The sequence below is a fragment of the Aureobasidium pullulans genome, assembly GCF_000721785.1.
Source record: "Aureobasidium pullulans EXF-150 unplaced genomic scaffold scaffold_1, whole genome shotgun sequence".
Classification (NCBI taxonomy): Eukaryota; Fungi; Ascomycota; class Dothideomycetes; order Dothideales; family Saccotheciaceae; genus Aureobasidium; species Aureobasidium pullulans.
This window is the reverse complement of record NW_021941021.1, coordinates 2,443,730-2,461,263: the sequence shown is the minus strand read 5'-3', so window position 1 is coordinate 2,461,263 and position 17,534 is coordinate 2,443,730. Positions and strand designations below refer to the sequence as shown.

General features: G+C 51.7%; 6 protein-coding genes across 6 annotated transcripts; 2 read left to right on the top strand and 4 right to left on the bottom strand.

Annotated features, from left to right (window-relative positions):
• Positions 1 to 6,960: 6,960 nt before the first annotated feature.
• M438DRAFT_287968 (uncharacterized protein) lies at positions 6,961 to 8,400 on the bottom strand. Its single transcript, XM_029901644.1, has 2 exons — positions 8,319 to 8,400; positions 6,961 to 8,257 (listed from the first exon to the last, which is right to left on the bottom strand). The coding sequence occupies exons 1-2, from the start codon at positions 8,368 to 8,370 to the stop codon at positions 7,368 to 7,370; spliced, it is 942 nt and encodes a 313-aa protein (XP_029766230.1). The 5' UTR covers positions 8,371 to 8,400; the 3' UTR covers positions 6,961 to 7,367.
• A 486-nt stretch (positions 8,401 to 8,886) lies between these two features.
• Positions 8,887 to 10,061, bottom strand: M438DRAFT_361456 (nucleic acid-binding protein). The gene is made up of 2 exons (XM_029907509.1): positions 9,721 to 10,061; positions 8,887 to 9,652 (listed from the first exon to the last, which is right to left on the bottom strand). The coding sequence occupies exons 1-2, from the start codon at positions 10,039 to 10,041 to the stop codon at positions 9,128 to 9,130; spliced, it is 846 nt and encodes a 281-aa protein (XP_029766229.1). The 5' UTR covers positions 10,042 to 10,061; the 3' UTR covers positions 8,887 to 9,127.
• A 147-nt stretch (positions 10,062 to 10,208) lies between these two features.
• On the bottom strand, positions 10,209 to 12,675 carry M438DRAFT_341745 (glycosyl transferase). The gene is made up of 6 exons (XM_029904576.1): positions 12,377 to 12,675; positions 11,911 to 12,253; positions 11,486 to 11,858; positions 11,062 to 11,432; positions 10,674 to 11,013; positions 10,209 to 10,617 (listed from the first exon to the last, which is right to left on the bottom strand). Exons 2-6 carry the CDS (start codon positions 12,215 to 12,217, stop codon positions 10,389 to 10,391), a joined length of 1,620 nt encoding a protein of 539 aa, XP_029766228.1. The 5' UTR covers positions 12,218 to 12,253; positions 12,377 to 12,675; the 3' UTR covers positions 10,209 to 10,388.
• A 419-nt stretch (positions 12,676 to 13,094) lies between these two features.
• M438DRAFT_341744 (uncharacterized protein) lies at positions 13,095 to 14,459 on the top strand. The gene is made up of 3 exons (XM_029904575.1): positions 13,095 to 13,358; positions 13,408 to 13,997; positions 14,054 to 14,459. The coding sequence occupies exons 1-3, from the start codon at positions 13,143 to 13,145 to the stop codon at positions 14,073 to 14,075; spliced, it is 828 nt and encodes a 275-aa protein (XP_029766227.1). The 5' UTR covers positions 13,095 to 13,142; the 3' UTR covers positions 14,076 to 14,459.
• M438DRAFT_263183 (uncharacterized protein) lies at positions 14,315 to 14,618 on the bottom strand (the record flags this gene model as incomplete). Its single annotated transcript, XM_029899868.1, has 2 exons — positions 14,315 to 14,392; positions 14,535 to 14,618. Coding segments are annotated over 2 exons (162 nt in total), but the record flags the coding sequence as incomplete, so codon positions are not given.
• Positions 14,619 to 14,838: 220 nt separating this feature from the next.
• Positions 14,839 to 17,391, top strand: M438DRAFT_402032 (AP-1 complex subunit beta-1). The gene is made up of 3 exons (XM_029909575.1): positions 14,839 to 15,818; positions 15,873 to 16,441; positions 16,494 to 17,391. The coding sequence occupies exons 1-3, from the start codon at positions 14,951 to 14,953 to the stop codon at positions 17,286 to 17,288; spliced, it is 2,232 nt and encodes a 743-aa protein (XP_029766225.1). The 5' UTR covers positions 14,839 to 14,950; the 3' UTR covers positions 17,289 to 17,391.
• The last annotated feature ends 143 nt before the right edge of the window (positions 17,392 to 17,534 follow it).

Genomic DNA, 17,534 nt, shown 5'->3' with positions numbered 1-17,534 from the left:
GAGTCTTGTTTATTATCCTCTGGCAGGAGTGCAGATATCTGTGGTTGTTCGACTGTCTCTGGAGTCTGTGACGATGACAGAAGATCGTCCTCGGGTAGAGGCATGGACTCCTCATCCTCTACCCGCTCCACTAAAAAAGACTGGTCTTGATCACGAACTGATTTGCTTTCTCGAGAAATCGACCTTTTGTGCTCTGAATCGTCGTCCCGGTGTCGATGTCTGTGTTTGCGTCTTGACTCCGAAGTCGCAGATCGGGTATCATCGAATTCCTTTTCCGGAGATCGACTGTTGTCTCTGCTGTGATGCTTGTGACGACGCTTAGATTCTGAAATCTGAGAGCTAGCATCATCGTCTACACTTTGGTCGCGATGATGTCTGCGATGATGTCTGGAGCTGCTCGAATGCCTTGACGATGCGTCATGATCGACATGGGAACGAGATCTTGAGGTCGAACTCCTACGCTCTTCGTAGTCGTCGATTGGCTGTTCAGAGCTGCGTCGTCTATGGTGATGCTTAGAGCGTTCTGCATCATCGCTAAGACGCTTCTTCTCTTCGCTGATCATGTCATCAGAAGTCTTGCGACGGAACAAACTCAGTATTCCGCCCTTCTTCTTGCTCTTACTGTCATCATCATCCTTCCTGGAGCTGTGAGAACTACGAGAGCGAGCAGAGATTACAGAAGATCGATCATCGACATCTTCGCCATCACGTCGAGATCGGTGTTTGTGCTTACGGGAGCTTTCGTAAGGCTCGGATGCTGCCACTGATGAGCTTCTTCGAGGTGAGGTAGACCCCTCACGTTCGCGATGCGACTTTCGAGTTTTGCGTCTTCTGCTCCCATCTTCCTCGCCGACAGGGGCCGACACTACAGATGTGGCATCTCGTTCAGATTCGGGGGATGGTAGATCCTTCCCAGTTTCTACTGTCTTGTCCTCGTCGGGTGGTCCGGCGTCACCTCGAGGCTCATATGATCGCGATCCCGTAGGCTCGTTGTTTTGTGTGACGCTGATAGGTTCAATGTACTCATCCCATGTCATCGCTGAACGAAGTGGAGATCCGACAGCAGGATAGTTGAGCAGACTGTTTCGCTTCGACTTCTTAGGCCTCTTGCTGCCTGGAAGCATGTCCAGGTCGTCAAAAGCATGGCTAGGTAGAGATGGCCGGCGCTCATACACAGGCGATGTAGGAGTAGACTGTGAGATGGTGTCGCGAGGCTCAGAATGCGCTGATTGTGGGCGTTGTCGATCGAAGTATTCTGGTTCGCTCTTTCTTCGAGTCGGAGATCGAGATCTGTCCTTGTGAATGAGAGTTCCAATAGCTGCAGCTGCACCAGCTATTGCCGCAGCCTCAACATGGCTCGATGAGCGATGGGTATCGTTGTCAACGTATCTCGGCTCGTCTTTTGACATAGGACTGAACGCTTCATAGTTATCGTTATTCTCATCTCGCGAACTTCTACGTGCTCTCTCACTAACTGTGGGCTGAGGCATAGTCGATCGTTCGATGTGATCGTCGAAAGACGACCCACGGTCGTTCTCGAGAGCCGCCTTCTTAGCCGCCTTGTCTCGCTTTCGCCTCTCTTTCTTGGTCATGAAATAGTCATCTTGATCTTGTTCGACGGATTGCGAGCGCTCAAGTCCCTCAGGGAGTTGTCTATCCTGCGTCACTTCTGACTCTGCCTGTTGTGCGTCATGGTTGAACGAGTTTGCGTTTTGCTGCGGAGAAGATGCTCGCTCGTGCTTGTGAAGCGTATATACAGTATCTGATTCGGGATCGTCGAATCCGCCAGGAACATGAGGCATGTGTTCATCAGACTCACTCGAATTGTTGACTTCTCCTTCGACGAAGCCTTGCACAGGAGGTGCACCTTCCGTTCCTGGGGAGTCCAGGGTAAAAGCGATATCGGATACACTCTCTACAAATGGTTGTCGGTAGAATTGGTCCGAGACTGTGGATGGTGCTTCGCGTGGTATCTCCTCAATTAACTCATCTGGTCGGTCGTGGTCGAGAGTCTGATCGCTTGTTACGCGCCAGTTGCGATCAGGCTCTTCCTGAGAGGGCGCGGTGTGAACATATTCGGTGCGCAAGCCTGAGATTCCGTGAGGTACTTCATCAGGCAAGACAACATATTCTTGGGAAGACTCAGGAGTCGTAATCTCATAGAAGCGAGTCTGGTCTTCTCCCCAGCTGACTTTGCTAGACTTCTGCGGTTCAAATTCGACATCGGATTCTTGACTGTCTTCGCGGACGGCTCTTCTCGAGGCACTGACGGGTGACTTGTCATCTCTAGCTGATCCTGCATAGCTTGTAGGTGGGGTTGGTGCAATCACGTTGAGCTTGGGAACGTCCCATGGTGTCATGCGTTTCTCATCGCGTAGGTTGGAGTACTGATATGGTGCCTGATAAGGAGGCGGCGGTTCATTCGGCATCGATGCAAGCTGGACCTCTGGCATATGGTAGACTTGATAGTCAGTGTCGTCGACGGGTCCATGAACTTTAGTCTTGCCTTTGGACGGTTCGAAGAGCTCTTTGGGAGCAAAGAATTCGGCTTGAGATGGGGTAGGCTCTCTGTATCTATCCTCAAGATCAGCCACGACTTTAGCAGCGGCCTTTCGAGCCAGTTCATCATGACGAGCCAAGTCGCTATGGCTGCGCCTACGGGTAAAGAAGTCCGGATCGATGAGATCGTCATCCATGAGAGGCTGGCCGCTGTGCTCATTTGAGGGCTCATAGGAGCGAGTCGCATAAGGGACGGCAGGATTGCTTCTGGTATCTGGACGATGATCATCATGATCGTGTTGTGTGTCGACAACAGATGGTCTCGGAGCAGTGGAAGGTCCTCCCCATGGCTTCTGAGCTGAGTCTTGTCTCGCACCTGCCGTCTGCTGAGCTTGCCAAGCTTCGAGCACTCTCTGCTTCTCGGCTTCACGAGCTTGTTCGGCAAGTGCATTCTGCATGAACCTCTTGATCTCTTCTTCTCGCTGTCGATCGGCTTCCCGCTCCCGAGCTTCAGCAGCGGCCGCTTCTCGCATCTGGGTTTGCTGCTTTTCGGCTTGCTCTGCAAGAATTTTATGACGCTCGGATTCTTCAGCTTGACGTCTTGCTATCTCGTCAGCGAGTCGTTTCGATTCCTCTTGCATTGCTCTTTCACGATCGGCTCGAGCACGCTCTTTGCTCTCCCGCGCTTCTTGCCTGGCTCGCTCTTTGCTATCCTTAGCATCTTCATTGCGTTGTTGGCGTTCCTCCTTCTTAGCTTGCTTCTCGGTAAGCTCGAAGCGCACATTGCTAGGGCTATCATCTCTATCTCTACTCTTGTTGTTCGAGAGTATTCCAGCTGTAACCGCACCCGCTAGTCCTATTATCGCGGCATTGCGTGTGGTATGGTTCGAGATAGGACTTGATTGAGTGCGCCTCAATTCGGTCGGTATGGGCGGACGCGCAGATGTACGAGGGCTTGATTGGTCAGGGTGAGCGTGGTAGGGTGAATTCTGAGTATCAAAAATGCTGGGTCGAAGAGCCATGATCGGCTGCGGCTGCTGAATAGGCATGGCCTCAGTCGTGTATGCTTGCTCGGGGAAAGCTCCGGGCATCGATGATGGACCGTGTGCGTCAGAATGCATTGGGCTAGACATCGGTGCCGGGTGTACATATTGCAATGGCTGGGACGTAGTGACATTCGAGTCTCTGCTCACATAGCTGTCATCGCGATGAAGGTGCGGCATGTCGTCAGTACTACCCTTCTTTTCTGATTTCCTACGCCAGCGCCAGCTCCATTTATCAGTGCCCGAACTTTGCGGAGTAATAGATTCCGAGCTAGGTTGACGTCTGGGTGCTTTGCCTTTGATGTCGTAGTCTCCAAACGCAAGGCCTGATGAAGCACTGTCGCTCTCGTCTTCGGTCGCAGATTCCCAGCCCTCTTCCTCACTCGCAGCATGTTTGCTTCGCTTCGTGTCGTAACGAGAGCTCCTGTTTCTGACATCTTTCAACTCCGATCTTTTGCTCCCTGGTCTACTTCGTTGCATGGCGCTCAATGCGGCTGCGGTAGCACCGATTCCTAGCAAAGTGGCCTTCAGATGCTCATCAGAGCTCTTCCTTGCGGCTGTCTTAGACGGTTGGCCGTTCTTCATCGTACGACTGCCGAAAGCCAACTCCGAATTGGCGGACGATGAGGAGGAGTTGGCAAAGTTGAAGAACCCTTTCCTCTTGCTCTTTTTCGGCCGTGTTGTGACGGGCTGTTTCGAAAAGAGGCCAGTAAACATACCCTGTTGCTGGGGTGAAGATGAGCGTGAGGTTTTTGCTGATGTACGTTTCTGGGAGCTCGTCAATCCAAGAACTTGACCTAGGGACGGGCTCTGGCTCCTTGATCTGCTCTTGTAGCCTCGAGGAGATCTTGGTTGAGATGTATGGCGAGAACCTGGACTCGGGTGACGCACATGGATCCGTTCTTCAGACGGTGGACCCTCTGCAGCCATGCGGCCAGACTTCGTAGCTTTTGACCGATCGTCTCTGCTACATCTTGACTCTGATCCAGAATGATCCGATCGTCTTCCAGAGATTCGATGGTCGGTCTCGAAGCGAGCGCTAGCACTGCCGTTCACGCTTCTGTAGTCGGTTGTACGTCTCTCGTGGCTAGAAGCGCGGTTTCCCTGTCCATTTCTATGACTAGCAGTCCTGGAGGCTCCATCCATCCTTCCAGACTTGACACTGTATGTATCGTCAAAGTCACGCGAATTCTGCCACAGCGATTTGCCGACTTTTGAGATTCCGTAAGCAGCAATACCGGCACCTAGCCAGCTACTCTTTGTGCTGCGACGCTCGCTATCTGATGAATGATATCTTGCATCCTTGTCAACTCTGCTGTTCCTGGATCCATTGGTGTAGGAGCGATGCAGTGAATCACCGGATCGTCTTCGTAAAGAATCCGATGAGCGTCTACTCCCACGATTGTGCTTTCTTGGGGCGTCCGAAGCGTTGGAGCGAGGATCAAAGCAATATTTGCAAACACCGATGTACTCAGTGTACTCCTCCATCTTACGGACATCTTCGTGGTCCTTCCACCAATCGACAAATTTGCTGATAGGGCCCTTGTGTCTATGTTGCATTGCCATGCCTCCAGAAGTATATGGCCGCGGGGGAGAGTTACCGTACATTGTGGCACCGCCGATGGTTCCGATTGGGGCTGAGTGGTTGTGCTGATGCATTTTGTGGTGATGATGACCATATACACCGGCAGCTACACCTGCTGCGGTCGCTGCATACTGCGGCGTGTGGTTCACTGCCTGCTGCTTACCTTTTCCTGGATACTGGGCTGCTAGAGGCGTGCCATTGTTGTGACTGAGCAAGACAGACATGGACGGAACAGCATGAGGGGACTGACTATACACATCATGAGATTCGTAACGTCCAGTTCCAGTAGCTTCGGCAGGCCGATATTGCTGACTAGGAGAAACTTGGCCTGTGAGGTTGTTCATAGCATGAACCGGATATGATCCATTACTTGCAGGGGCCACATGAGGTATAGCGGGTTGAGAATACGCAGAACTGCTAGGGACGGACGGCTCCGCTGGTCTGTCGGGTCCCGTGGACGGGTTCTGAGATGGATTAAACGACTGCGAGGGGGGCTGTTGATTTACAGCCTCAGAAGGCTGCATTGGAGACTGTGAGTAGTATTCAGCAGCAGCGCCTGCATTCGACTGAGGGAATTGATTGGCAGGTGTGGAAGCAAAGGAGCTCCGAGGTCGAGATTGATCACCAACGTAGTATTCGCCAGCCTGGCCTTGTGTGGACATCGGACCAAATGAAGGCTGCGCATATGTCGCAGGATTCTGACCAGGAAATTGGTCTTGTACATGGGAAGATGCACCAAAGGAGTTTTGCGGATAGCGCTCGAGGTTCAGTGCACGCTCATTCGTTGAGGGCTCATCGCCTGAAGAGTGATGTTGTAGAGTCCTGCCGTATTTCTGACCAGCGTCACCATTGTACGGACTGTCGAAGTAATCCTTCCTGTCTGCTCGAGCGTCTGCTGACGGTAGGTCGCCAGCACGAGAATATGTGTCTCCCCATCCATCTTCTTGCATACTAAGAGTTCTGATTGCTTCTTCGGTCAAGGTCAGAGGTTCGAGCTGATTGAGCGGTTCGGAAGTGGTGCAGTAATTCGGGGAATCATTCACAGGAGGCTGAGTCGAGGTCGACTTCTTGCTTGCATGCTTGCTGGAGCGTTCGTCGTTGCGAGAGTGCTTGCGATGGGCCGACGAGGAAGCCACTGATTCGGTACGGCGACTCGATTGATCCGACTTCTTTCGCTTGGATGAGGAGCCCGAGTTCCTGCTGCTAAGTGATCTGAACATGGTCGGCGAGATGTGCGCACCAGGCAGCGGTACGCGGTTTCGCAAACGGTAGGAGGCTTCACCGCAACAGCAGTTTGAAGTGCGAGTAAACAATCAAAGGCTTGATTATTTCGATTATCGTCGTGTCTGAGATGTTTCTAGAGTCATGATATCGTGAGTCGTGAGTGATGCATGCAAAGAGCAAGCGGCAAAGTCGAGGCTCGATGCAGAAATCACACGAGTGCGACGAGAGACGAAGGTGTTTGGTCAATCTAATGTGGCAGGCGCTGGGTTGTCGCATTTGCGCCTTCCCCATGCATCTTGCAGCTCACCTTTCCCTGCTTGGGTTTGGTGCCCGACTACTTTCCCAGCCTCCCGCATTTTGGCAAGCCCACCCGTAAGCAGGGCAACCGGAAGCTTGTTCTTGAGAATTGTTGCAGGGTGGTGCCATCTGTGTACCCTGCTCACTGGAGGCAAGTCGTCTAGAGGCATGCAAGAGAGGTTTTCACAAGCTCGACGTCAAAGGTATGAACGTTGTGCGGGACCCCATTTTCTGGATCAAGCTTTGGGGTGGAAACGGCCCGCGCGAACCATTACCATGTGTCTATGGACATGCTATTACGAGTCATACGGTGTTTCGTTCAGTGTCGCAAATTGGAGGAATACGTCTTTGTATATGAAGCTAATTAGCTCTCTTGGTTCTTGGTCTTGTTCTTGATGGTATCTATCAAATGTGGGCAAATCACCACTAGTGCGGCGAGCATGTTTTCATGTTCCTCGCGGCCTTTTCAGATGGCTCTACGATCTCGTGGCCAAATTCTATGTGGTTGCCGCGACTGAGCCAATTGCAACGCATGTCAGTCGCACAAAGCGCGCACGCTCTTTTGTCGAGCGAACCAAATAACACTCTGGAAGTGGTGTCATGGGCTAGCAGTTGCACTGTAGCTGGGTATCTTAGAGAGAATGATTCAACGACATTCGTCAATGGTTAATTTCATGACCAGCGGAATATTGTTCGGAAGTCGGAGCCAATCGAGCTGTTCAAGCGACCGGCGCACCGAGCTGAGCACGCAGGGCGATAATCTGCTGGCGTGATACAGGGTCGAGTTGGTTGATCTGATCGATGGTCATAGAAAGGACTTGGGCGATGAGGTCCTGCTGACTGGCTGCAGCGGCCTGCTGGGGCGGAGGAGGTGGCGCAAAAGCAGGCTGTTGCACGGGTGGTGTAGGCTGCTGGTAGTGTTGGGGAGGGTATCCAGGATAGCCGGGTTGAGGAGTGGGTGCATAGGCGGCTTGAGGAGGCTGGGGCATTGGTGGAGGAGGAACAGGTGCTCCGGCAGGGAACTGTGGGTTCTGAGGAGCAGAGGCCTGAACGATGCTGCTGAGCATGCTTGTGTCGACAAGGCCCAAGAGGAGAAGTGCCTGGAAGATGGCATATGCGAGTTGGGGAGCTTGGCGCAAGAGCTCAGTTGCTTGGTTTGGGTCCGACATGACGAGACCCTTCATTTGGGAGATGATGTCGAGCAGTTGAGGGGCAGGGATCGCGCTCAGTGTCTTTGAGATGGCGTCGGGGCATGTCAAGCCAGCGGGCAAGTCGGTGCCCGGAGGAAGAGGAGGGAGCATGGGAGGTTGTTGGTTTGCGCTGTCGTTGGCATGCGATTGCATACTGTTGTTGTTGTTGCTGTTGTCGTTTGAGTTGTTGTTCCCACCGCCACCGCCGCTGTTGTCGTTGGACCAGTCGACGCGCAACTTGCGGCCCATGATTTCGTGGTCGTTCAGGTTGCGCACCGCCGAAGCTGCGGCATCTGGGTCTGCGAACTCCAAGAAACCGAAGCCCTTTGGTCTACCAGTCTCCTTGTCGTGTACTAGTCTGAAGTTGTTCACCGAGCCGACTCTTCCAAATGTGTCGATGATCTGTTCCTCGCTAACACCTATGGCGCGAATCAGCATTTGTCGCGTGTAGTGATTGGCGAGGAGAGTGAGAAGACGTACCGTAAGGGATGTTGCCGATGAAGACAACTCTTCCATTCTTTTCGGGCGCCATGATTGATGATTGTGATGAGTTGAATGATCGTGAACGCCGAGATCCATCTCGACGCGCAAGACGCCCTGCACTGCAAGCTCGCTCGCACCTCCGCCGTTCAATGTCTTGGCAAGCATGTGAATGGTCGACATTATATTTATTGTTCTCGCTGTACAGAACTAGCGGCGTAACACAAGGAGAATAATATCTTCTTCCAAGTTATGCTGTAAGATTCAATCTCAAACTTAATCAATGAGATATTCCACTTTCAACTCTATCGAGGATTCCCGACGCGTGCGTCAGAATCAATCAGTCTGTAAGTAGTGGGACAGAAACATGATTGTGGCTCTAGGGCCACCAAAACTGATTGAGCTGTCGCAAATATTGGTCGACAGGATGCAACGTATATAAATATATCACCAGATGTATTAAAAGTTGCTGAATCGTCGATGTCGCCGTGTTATGACTGTTTTTATGCTAGAAAGTCATGTCAGAGGGGTGACCCTGTATACAGGCTACCAAATATGAAATCGACCCAGTAGATTGAGAAAGCATCCTGCGTGCGGCAGACGACCGAGGGGAACTAAACGCTATTCCTCGAGGTGTCTTCTGCTGAATTTCAGCAGCTCGACCAAGCAGAGAAACCAAGAAACAGTGCTGGAAGTTTGGAAATAGAGTACATTTTGTTAGATTGTTTATACACAATGTATGCCCGACTGAACCAGCTCATAGTTCCTGAGCCCCATTCAGCGTTCAGAAGCATCCAAGAAACAGCTCCTTAGCTGCTGGCCTCAGCAACCTGCTTGGCCTGGAGCAAGTTTTGCTCAGCCTTCTCATTCCTCTTCATAGCCTGCGCCTTGTTGTGCTTCGCTCTCTCGTCGATCTTGCCCACAGCATGCTTTCCACCAGGCAAAACACCCTTCGGCAACTTCTGCCCCTTGTTGCCGAGCAGACCAGCCTTTCTCGCATTCTTCTCGCCCTTGCCAGGAGCAACACCTTGACCAGCCTCAATCTCCAGAGCCCTTAGCTTTTCGATGGCCTTTTCAGATCCTTGTGCAGCGGAGCGGCGAAGAGTGCGGCGCTCTAGTTTGTCGCTGCGCTTTGCGTTATATTCTGCTTGGCTCTCGACTTCGCTGGGTACGGGCGGCCGTTGAGTGATGGGTGTGCCGAACGGAACGAGGATTTCTGAGACGACGTGGTGGACGTGCTTTGCTGCGCGGAAAGGACGAAGTGCGACAACGTCGCCAATGTTGAGGGATGTGTTAGGGTCGTGTACCAGATGGTCTGAGTGGTCCTTGAAATGCTGTGCAGAGAATGTGGGTTAGCCTCTGTTTACGCAGCGAGACGTACATGGATAGCGACGGCGCATACCTTTCTCAAGTACTTATTCCACTTCTGACCGGGTAGTCTGACTTTGACTGTCTTCTCCATCTTTCCAGCGCTGACGACGACACCGACTGGTCGCGACTTGCCCGATGTGTTGCCATCGGTCTCTTCCAAGGCGAGAGTCTGAGGTTGGCCGTCCTGGACTACCGGCGTAGTAATGGGCGTTGTGAAATCTGAGGGGATGGGCGCTGTTGTTGAGGCGGGCGCAACTTCAGTGGCGAAGCATCTGGTACTGCGCCAGGCCTGAATTGAGGGGCGAGTGCCTGCGAAAGCCCTCAAGGGGAGACTGAGTGTCCTGCTAGCCATGGTTGTGTGTGGTATTGCCTCGGCCTTGCATCTCGAATTCTACATTCGTCGAGATGTCTGAATAGGCGCACAGACCATCCTGTTTTCCGCATCACCTCCGCGCATCATGAACTAAGTTTATAGCAGAAAGACAGAATTATCGGTTGCATGATCAAGGGAGACACAGATTGAAATGAAAAAGAGCAGTCTACGTTCTTCATGCTTCTAGAGTGTTGTGAGTAGGAAAGCTAGCAAAATTTACAGACCCATTGTCCTTCAGCCGCTCGCTGTCTTTCATTACGCCTTGTACGCCAGCCATGCCATAGTTGTCAAGTCAAGACAACTTCATCCTAAAACCTTCATGCCCTCTAGATTGTTGTCGTAGCTCTCTTTGCGTCAGGTCTTTTCGGAGTTGAAGTACCCGAGTTGACGCCCGAGTTGACACCAGAGCCAGGGGTTTCGTCCTCAGCGGAGGTGTTGTTGTGTGTGGTCTCTTCGACAACCTTTCCGAACTGCGACTGCTTGACCTTGATCTTCTTCTCGGCCTGCTCCGAAATTCTGGTAAGTTCATTGACGAATGATTCACCCCACCAAGCACTGTCGATTGTGTTAGTACATATTATCTATCATGCACTCACGATCGATGGGCTTACCTGGTGTACTTGTTGACGTATTTGGCAAGCTTCTGGTAGTTGATGCTTCTCTGCTCGTCTCCCATGGTGACAGCGTCGTGAATGGCATCGGCCAATTCTTCCGTGTTCCAGGGGTTGACGATGATGCTGCCGTTGAGACTCTGAGCTGCGCCAGTGAATTCGGACAAGATCATGGATCCATGACGCTTCTGCTGCGTTGCGATGTACTCGTAGGACACAAGGTTCATGCCATCGCGGGTCGACGAAACGAGACAGACATCACTGACAGCGTAGAGTGCAATCAACTCATCAAAAGAGACAGACTTGTGCATGAAGTGGATGGGCATGAATTCGATGGTGCCTATGACTCGTTAGATGGTGGAATGCATGTTTTGTCAGAAGAACTTACCAAATTTGCCGTTGATTCTGCCGACCAACTCGTTCACAACAGCACGGAGGTTCTGGTACTCTTCGACATCCTGTCGTGAAGGAACAGCGACTTGCACCAGGACGACTTTGCCAATCCACTCGGGGTGTTCTGTCAGGAAGACCTCAAGAGCATGCAGCTTCTGAGGAACACCCTTGATGTAGTCCAAACGATCGACACCAACGATCAGCTTGACGCCTTGGAACTTCTTCTCGAGCGTCTGAATGCGTTCCGCAACCTTGGGCTTCTTGAGGCCCTCCTCGAACTTCTCGGGATCGATACCGATAGGGAAAGCACCAACAGTGACAACCTTGCCCTGGAACTCAACTGTGTTGGGCGTTGTCGGAAGTTGACTACAAAATGTTAGCGACACATCTTGACCTGTATGGAGAGTGTGCGAGCTTACAGGATTCTTGAACAACTGCTGAGGAAGTGCCTAGCATAATCATAGGTGTGGAATCCGATCAAGTCGCAGTGTAGGACGCCGTTCAGGATCTCGTTACGGACGGGCAAGATTCTGTAGATCTCGCTACTGGGGAAGGGGGTGTGGAGGAAGAAGCCAAACTTGACGTTGCGCTTCGAGTCGCCAATCTCTTCGCGAAGCATGGCAGGCAGAAGCATGAGATGGTAGTCGTGGACCCAGATCAGATCGTTATCTTGAACGTCCTTGGCGATCTCCTTTGCGAACAGGCGGTTGGCCTCGCGGTAGGCGTCCCATGCGGACTCGTCGAAGGTGATCTCACCGGGGTGGTAATGGAAGAGGGGCCAAAGGATAGAGTCTGTCAGGCAGTCAGTATGGGGATGCGGCATGACAGGTTCAAGAGCGCATACTTGAGAAGCCGTTGTAATGTCTGTCGGCCAACTCATCATCCATGAAGATTGGTACCGCGCCGTACTCTTTCCACAGTCTGTCCTTGACGAGACCGATCTCGTTTTGAGGGACCTGGATACCAGGCCAACCGTACCATTGGAACTTGGTAGTCTTTGCAAGTCCTGAAAGGCCACTGACGAGACCGCCGGAGGACATGGAGAAGTCGTAAGTAGCGTCATCGGAGCGCTTGATGGTAATAGGCAGACGGTTGGAGACGAGAAGGAGGCGACCCTTGCCATCGCTGGCAGGTTCGGAAGCGCTGGCCATGATTGATTATGTGGTTGTGGTGGAGAAGTGCCTTGTCTGTCGCGAAAGTCAGTATGCGGGAAGGCTTCGGGAAGAAAGTGGTGAGTGGAAGCGACCTTGGAGGAAGCTGCGGGCAAACAACGACGATCAGAGGGGCATCACATGTCAATTGGTACTTACGGTCGTGACGTTGGGCAGGATTAGGGAAAGTCAGGCTCGATAGTAGTGTAGGTGAGGGTACGAGTACCTTTTATTGTTGAGCGAACTTGTAGGAAAGCTGTGATGTATTCGTGAGTAAAGAGCAGGGCTGAACTACAAGCTTGCTTTGGCCGCTCGGAACTTGTGTGGAGCACTGGAGATGCGGCTGAAAATGCCTGTCAAAACACTGGAAGCTTGTTGGCTGGCAATTTATTGTAGTTGGAGCTGAGTGTCACTTCACGGATAGGCAGAAGGCATATGATATTGATCTTATAGAAGGCTTCAGATTCTTGTTTACAAGTCGGATAGAAATTGTTGGAAATGTTGAGGAAGCTCCACGACCTTGCCAACAAAGGAAAATCGAACGTGATAGAAAGGCCGTGCGAGTTACACCAAATTGACGTCACACTGTATAAGAAAATCCTTGGAAGAGCTTGTTGATTCATGCCTGAGTCGAGTGTTGGAGACTGGAGACATTATCAGGTTGTGAGCGAGAAAGGTGTCAGAACGAAAGGCATTCAAAGACGGTCGTATTCGGCAAGTGAAGCAGAAAAGTGGTGCAGCCGAGGGTCCCTGGGGCCTGATGTTCGCTCGTTTGACGTTTGGTTTCGGAGTGCTTTCCTCGACTTGCAGTGTGGGGCAACACGCGTGAGATACCTTGCGACGCGTCCTTCCACGGTGCTTCGCTATTCCTGGTGGAAGTCAATCCAATTCACACAAAGACTCTCATTGAGACAATCGCACAACTATGCCGTCCGACTCCGAACTGTCCGACGTTGCAGTTCCCTCTGATGCTATCTTGGAAAAGACCTTGCGCGATATCGTACGCAAGGCCGAAGTCGATCCTATTACTGTCAAGAGAGTGCGCACCGCTGCTGAAGAACGTCTGGGCCTAGATGCCGGCTTCTTCAAGAATCATGACGTTTGGAACGAGCAAAGCAAGGAAATTATAGAGGATGCATTCGTAGGCCTCAACGCCTGAATATCACTTTGATATTTACTGATTTCTCAAGAACGAGCCCTCTCAGAAATCTCCCTCACCCGAGCCCACCCCACAAAAGAAACCAACTGCTTCCAAGCCCAAGACAACAAAGCGAGCCTCCACGACCAAGGCAAAGACAGCCCCTAAGCGCCAGAAACGTTCATCGTCCGAGTCCGACCATTCCGAGTTCGAGTCCGAGGAAGAGAAACCCAAGCCGAAGTCAACTCAAAAGAAGCCTACAGCTGTCTCAAAACGTGTAAGTAAGCAGACAGTTGAATCGGAGAACGAGGAAGAAGTCGGAAACAATGGACCAGAACACCCGGATGATGAATCAATGACCGAGGCACAAGAGGAGGAGGTGAAAGATGAAACCAAAGCTGCGGATGAATCCGAGAGCGAGATGTCGGTAGTCCTGGACGAAGCGCCACCGAAGAAACAGCGCAAGAAGAGCACCAGCACCGACAGCAAGGCCAAGGCGAAGCCAAAGGCTAAGCCAAAGACCACCAAAGCTGCTGCAAAGGCCACAAAGGATGAGACTCCAGACGAAGCCGAGATTAAGCGTCTTCAAGGTTGGCTGCTCAAGTGTGGCATCAGAAAGCAGTGGTCCCGTATATTGGCTCAGTACGACGCCCCCAAAGCCAAGATCAAGCACCTGAAAGAGATGCTGAAAGATGCAGGCATGGATGGACGCTATTCTGAGCAGAAGGCCAATGCTATAAAGGAACGCCGTGAACTCGAAGCCGACCTGGAAGCTGTACAGCAGGGAAACAAGCAGTGGGGTAATGAGGAAGACAGCGGTGAGGATGGCGAGTCCGAGGAAGTTGAAACTGCCCCAAAGCCTCAACGCAGAGCAGCAGCGGCAGCCAGATTCGTCGATTTCAGCGACGAGGATGATGATGACGAGTAATGAGTACTAAATCCCTGACCCTCTCAATAGCTCATCGCTGAGCAGTTGATCGTTGAGCGACTATGCTGAAAGCAGCGACCGAAGAGATGAACAAAACCAAGTTGTAGAACTAGATGCATACTTATAAGCATGTATTCTATCAAAACATCATAATACTTCACAAGCTCTCAATGGGGAGTTTTATCTTCATGAAAGTCATCTGCGTTGCGACAGTGACAAAAAGAGTCCTCAGGGGCATATCGATTACTTACAGCATTTCTTGAATATGCGCTTTCCTCTGCTTCAGTACGAGCCTCGACGAACAGGCGGCGTAGATTTGGAAGATTGGAAGGCTGTCATACTCAGTATACACATGCAGTTGAGTGACAGAAGGACTGACCATGATGTTTGTGAAAGTCGTGTTGGCTGTAAGGAGATAGACCGAGGACTCGACGTCCGGTAGAAGATGGATGAGTCGACGATGCATAAAATTATGCAAAGCTTTCTCCACGTCACATCTTTGGCGGGCATCTAGGCTGGAGCAGGGGAGCATCAACAACCTTCATTTCTTTGTCCCTTTCCATCTCACAAAACCCATACAACCGATCCCAGCCACGACATCCTGCCGCCACCTCTGGATACATACAAACACACCTACAAGAGCTGGGAAATATAATACAACGACAAGATGGCGGTAAACCGACTCCGCAGTGCGTTGGCGGTGCCTCGCAAGGGCGAGACCTATGAGCTTCGCGCCGGTCTGGTGTCGCAATATGCCTATGAGCGCAAGGAGTCTATCCAGAAGACCATCATGGCCATGACACTAGGAAAGGATGTGTCAGCACTGTTCCCCGATGTGCTCAAGAACATTGCGACGGGCGATCTGGACCAGAAGAAGCTCGTCTACCTATACCTTATGAACTACGCCAAAAGTCATCCCGACCTCTGTATCCTGGCCGTCAACACTTTCGTCCAGGACTCAGAAGATCCGAACCCTCTAGTCAGAGCACTGGCTATCCGCACTATGGGATGTATTCGAGTTGATAAGATGGTCGATTACATGGAGGAGCCGTTACGGAAGACACTGAGAGATGAAAGTCCATATGTGCGCAAGACTGCTGCTTTGTGTGTGGCCAAGTTGTTCGACCTCAACCCGTCTATGTGCCTGGAGAACGGTTTCTTGGAGACATTGCAGGAGATGATTAGTGATTCCAACCCTATGGTTGTCGCCAACTGTGTCACCGCTCTGGCTGAGATTGGAGAGGCTGCCCCAGAGACCAACGCTTTGATTGTGACACCCCAGACACTCAAGAAGCTGCTACTCGCTCTGAACGAATGTACCGAGTGGGGTCGCATCACCATTCTGTCCACCTTGGCCGACTACAAGCCCACCGAGCAGAAGGAGGCCGAGCACATTTGCGAGCGTGTCGTACCTCAGTTCCAGCATGCCAACCCTAGTGTTGTTCTGGCTGCTGTCAAGGCTGTCTTCCTGCACATGCAAAACATCAACCCCGAGCTCGGCAGGACCTACGCTAAGAAGATGGCTCCTCCCCTTGGTATGTCCTGAGAATAAGATCTTGTCAATGCATTTGCTGACCTAAAATCTCCAGTCACACTCGTCTCTTCCCAGCCCGAAGTTCAATACGTCGCTCTCCGTAACATCGACCTCCTGCTCCAAAAACAGCCATCCCTCTTGTCCAAGGAGATGCGCGTCTTCTTCTGCAAATACAACGATCCGCCGTACCTCAAGTTCCAAAAGCTCCAGATCATGGTCCGCATCGCCAACGACTCAAACGTGGAGCAACTACTGGCCGAATTGAAAGAGTATGCTATGGAAGTCGACATGGACTTTGTCCGAAGAGCCATCAAGGCTATTGGTCAAGTCGCTATCAAAATTGAGAACGCTTGCGAGAAGGCCGTCAATGTTCTGCTTGAACTTATCAACACCAAGCAAGCATACGTCGTACAAGAGGTTGTTGTTGTTATCAAGGACATCTTCAGAAAGTACCCTGGGTATGAGGGCATCATCCCTACCTTGTGTCAATGCATCGATGATCTGGATGAGCCTACTGCAAGAGGTGCTCTCATCTGGATCGTCGGCGAGTACGCCGAGAAGATCAGCAATGCTGGCGACATTCTTTCCGGCTTTGTTGATGGTTTCGCAGAAGAGTTTACTCAGGTGAGTTTTGCTTAGTTATGTGTACACACAATGATTGCTAACAGAACTTCAGACACAACTACAAATCTTGACTGCTGTGGTTAAGCTCTTCTTGAAGAAACCAGATCAAGCTCAAGGACTGGTGCAGAAGGTCCTCCAGACCGCAACAGCAGAGTGTGACAACCCTGATATCCGCGACAGAGCATATGTCTACTGGCGACTCTTGTCGAGTGACCCTCAAATCGCAAAGAACATTGTCCTCGCACAAAGGCCGGCCATCACATCGACAATCTCCACTCTCCCGATACCGCTGCTCGACTCGCTCATGCCCGACCTTTCAACCCTCGCCTCAGTCTATCACAAGCCGCCACAGACCTTCCTCGGCCAAGGTCGCTCCTCAGCGAATGCTTTGCAGCAAGCCGCTATCGAAGAGGCTGCTCAAAATGCACGCGAGAACCCATTGGCCGCTGCAGCTGCAGCTGCCGCCGTCTCAGGACAAGGCAGCACCGTTCAAAGCCACGCCGAAAACCTGCTCGACATCGACTTCGACGGCGCGGCACCTGCAAGTCTACAAAAGGCGCCTATGGGTGGATCATCAGGTCTCGAAGGCCTTGCAGGTACACCCATGCGTGTTGCTAGCCCGACAACCAACGATGCGCCAATTGGCGGCGGCATGGAAGATCTCATGGGCATCTTCGGCTCGTCCGGTGGCGCCCCTGCCGCATCAGCTACAGGCAACTCTGGCTCTGATGACTTGATGAACGGATTCGCAAGCATGAACATGGAGGCTTCACAGCCGCCGCCACCTCAGACACAGCTGGATGGAGGCGGAAAGAAAGCCAATGAAGATATCCTCGGCTTGTTCTAGAGCTGCAGATCCGAATGTTGTTTAATTAGTTTCCATTGTGCTTTTAGCGAAAATTGTTGCGTCCTTATAGACCACACATATTGAAACAAATGTTGTCTCTCGCACTTGATGTTTGTAGTAGAGTTGTGATATCTCAAGCACTTTATGTTAATCTGCTCCCTGGAGTAAAGTCGCTCCATCTGAACATGCGGCCCGTGCACAGTATATCAAAAAAGTTGAAATGGTCGGTAGGGTCACCTCGCTTTG